The 3,208-nt window shown below is 55.7% G+C and overlaps 1 protein-coding gene across 1 annotated transcript in view; it reads left to right on the top strand.

Moving 5' to 3' along the window:
• The first annotated feature begins 1,866 nt into the window (after nt 1-1,866).
• TRAF3IP1 (TRAF3 interacting protein 1) overlaps nt 1,867-3,208 on the top strand; it is a 61,199-nt gene continuing 59,857 nt past the window's right edge. The window contains exon 1 of the mRNA XM_077758340.1: nt 1,867-1,875. Coding sequence (XP_077614466.1) covers nt 1,867-1,875 — 9 coding nt within the window. The remainder of the gene's footprint in view (nt 1,876-3,208) is intronic.

Genomic DNA, 3,208 nt, shown 5'->3' with positions numbered 1-3,208 from the left:
CCCCGTTCTTCCGTCTCTGGGCTTCTACGGCTCTAGGAACCTCATGGAAGTGGGGTCCTACAGTACTTGCCTTTTTGTGATCCGCTCATTTCACTTGGCATCACAGCCTCGAGGCTCATCCGTGTTGTAGCACAAGGTGTGGGCTTGACCTCGTCCCCACTGCAAGGCTGCACCCCTGGCCCACACTACCTGCCCCCCACCCCACTCCTTTTCCCTTCCCTTTCTCAGTCAGGCTGGGCTCTGATCCCCCCCCCCCAAACTCCCCGGACTTGAGAGTTAAACCTCCTTTGGAGCCCCGCTGCCCTCATAATTAATCGTGGGCCGCGGCCTCAGCCATTCCGACCTGCTGGCTGCCTCTCCTGCGCCTCCCCCGTCTTTCTGCTCTGCCCAGGCAGCCCCCCTCTAACTCCCAGGTCCTCTCCCAGCCCTGAGGCGGCGCCCCCTGCTGGACGGCTGTGTGACTGCAGCACCCCTGGCCCGGGTCCTCCTCTGACCCCCTTCCTGGGGACTTCAGGTCAGCTGCCAGCGGGGGATGCAGCCCCAGATTCTCCTCTCCGGGGCTGCCTCCCCGGACTGCTCCTGAAAGCAGCGATCTCAGCTGGAGGCCCCTGGGAATGGGGGTTCGCGCCCCCAACTCAGGCATCCCTCCAATGGGGGCTGCACCTGGGGGGCAGAGGGTGAGTAGGCCCTTCAGGTGGTGTCCCCGGAGGGGAGCTCAGCTGTGAGCTGACAAGGGCCGAGAGGCCTCATGGAGGGACATCGGGCGCCACCGTGGTGTAGGGCCTCCCCCTTCGGGCTCGGGTGGCCAAAGTTCATCGTGTGCCCTGAGAGACCACGGAATCGGTGCCCTCCCCCCAAGCCGCTGTGCCTTCAGTCGTGCCCCGAGGAAGCCTGGCAGGGGCCGCACAGGTCAGGTGGCCCCGAGAAGGGGCCACGCGTCGTGGGAGCCCGCTGCAGGGTGGCAGGTGAGGAGAGGTCAGGCGGTTTTCATGTAATTCAAAAGCAAGCTGCGCTCCTGAACTCCAGCCTGGTTTGTGTGGGAGGGACACACACACACACACACACACACCCTGGAGGGGCTGGGCACAGGGGGGTGGGGCCAGCGGCTGGGGCAGGGCCCCAGGCTCGGGGAGACCCAGTTTAAGGGAACATGTGGAGGGCTGGGGGGTCGGGGGCGCCTGGTGGCTCAGTTGGTTAAGCATCCGACTTCGGCTCAGGGCATGATCTCACAGTCCATGGGTTCGAGCCCCACGTCGGGCTCTGTGCTGACAGCTCAGAGCCTGGAGCTGCTTCAGATTCTGTGTCTCCCTCTCTCTACCTCTCCCCTGCCGCACTCTGTCTCTTTCTGTCTCTCTTTCCCTCTCAAAAATAAATAAACATTTAAAAAATTTAAAAAAATAAATAGGCACCGTGTGGGACGGGGCTCTGCCCTGGCGGTTGGGGGCATTGCTCTGAGTGCCCGCTAGTTATCTAGTTATCGGGAGAGATGTTCGAGCTTATTTGCTTTGCATCTTTCACTTTCCTGGTGAAATAACTGAGGACCGAAGAGCTCAGAACCCACCCAACTGGCACACGCGGTGACAGGTAAAGGCCACCCAGGTGACAGCCACCCTCACCGCTAATTCGGGGTGCTCACCATGGAACCCCCACAGGTCAACTTCAGTCTGTTGGAGAATGAGAAGCCGGAGGCACCGTGAGAACGTCCTTCGGGGAAGGGACGGGCAGCAGGGAACTCACAGCGACTCCATCCCGAGGCCAGAAAGCTGCCGGGCTGCTCCTTCTCTCCAGAAGGACACCTTACGGGGCCAGGCTGGGGGTGAGCAGGTCTCGTCTGGTGCCGGATGTACTCGTGACCCAGTGGGGAACATGCTGCAGGTGCGTGGCCCGTCCAGATGCCCGACACCGTGTGGTAGGTGCTTGCTGCTATCAGACACGCAGCCAAACAAAAGAGGCTGGAGCCGGAGACGAGGCTTCGGCACCTGGAGGTCGCAGTCCCCGCTTCTTAATTCTCTTGTCACTGTACGTTTCGGACCTGTCTCTCTCTCTCACAGTCTTGTAAATGACCCCGTTAGAAGCAGTTAGACGTAAATGGGGGTATATAAATGGGCGCCTGGGACTCAGTTTACCAACAGGGTTTATCAATACCATGATTTTCCCGGGGGGAGGCTCTCCTCTGACAACTTTTAGCTTTTGTGTTTGATTTAAAAGTTCTTATGTATTGAGAAATCAATCTAAATTATAAGGAGGTATAAAGAACCTGAGAAATGTCCCATTATTCCAACGCCCAGATAGTCTCTGAACCCTTGAAATTGTTGGACATATTTACACACGCACATACACACACATGCACTCACACACATAGACATTCAATGTCACTGAGATCCCATTGTTTATGTAACATTATAGTTTAATTTTTTAATTTAAAATTATAGTGTAAACAAATTGTATTATTAAGAGCCCTTTGGAAAGAGCAGTTTTAGTAAGAGTATTGTCTATTTAACATCCAGTAAAGAGTTATCGATCGAGTGGCTGTACGTGTCTGACAATGTTGGAGGTATAGGAGATTCGGGGGTCGGCAAATCAACCAGGCCCCTCTACTAACTGAGCTGACTTTCTGGGGGGGTGAATGGAGTGGGGGAAGAGATAGAAAACAAAAGGGCAGATATGAATAAAAAAATACTTTCACAGAGTGATAAGGACTTTGAAGGAGATAAGGTAAGATAGCAGGCTGGGGAATTCAGATGTGGTCTGTTTTTGGTATCTCTGAGATGTCACATGTGAGCTGAGACCCAAATAAAGGGAAAGATCCAGCTATAAGAAGATCTGGGGGGTGAATGTTATTCTTACTCAGTTAGAGGGACCAGCAAGTGCCAAGGTCCTGGGGCAGAAATGATCTTAGCAAGTTTAGGAAGAAGGTTTTCTCTCTTTTTCTCTCGGCTCAGTTAGAGAGGACAGGGCAAGTTCTATGCAGGCCCCTCGGGTTTCACAACATGGTGTCGGTCACCTCCCAGCTTAGGTGGGGAGCGCACAGCACGGTGCTTGACTGGCCTCACACACCGATGCCTTCCTTTCTGAGCCTGCCAGGGGGCCCAGTCTTAGATCCAGGGCTGGTGAGGCCGTCTCCAGACTCCGGGTCGCTCTCTGTCACCTGGTCTCTGCCTCCCCAGTCCTTCCCGCGGGCTGACCCACATCCTGGGATCTTGGCCCC

Source organism: Crocuta crocuta, unplaced genomic scaffold, assembly GCF_008692635.1.
Source record: "Crocuta crocuta isolate KB4526 unplaced genomic scaffold, BGI_CrCroc_1.0 scaffold290, whole genome shotgun sequence".
Lineage (NCBI taxonomy): Eukaryota > Metazoa > Chordata > Mammalia > Carnivora > Hyaenidae > Crocuta > Crocuta crocuta.
This window is presented reverse-complemented; position numbering and strand designations above follow the sequence as displayed.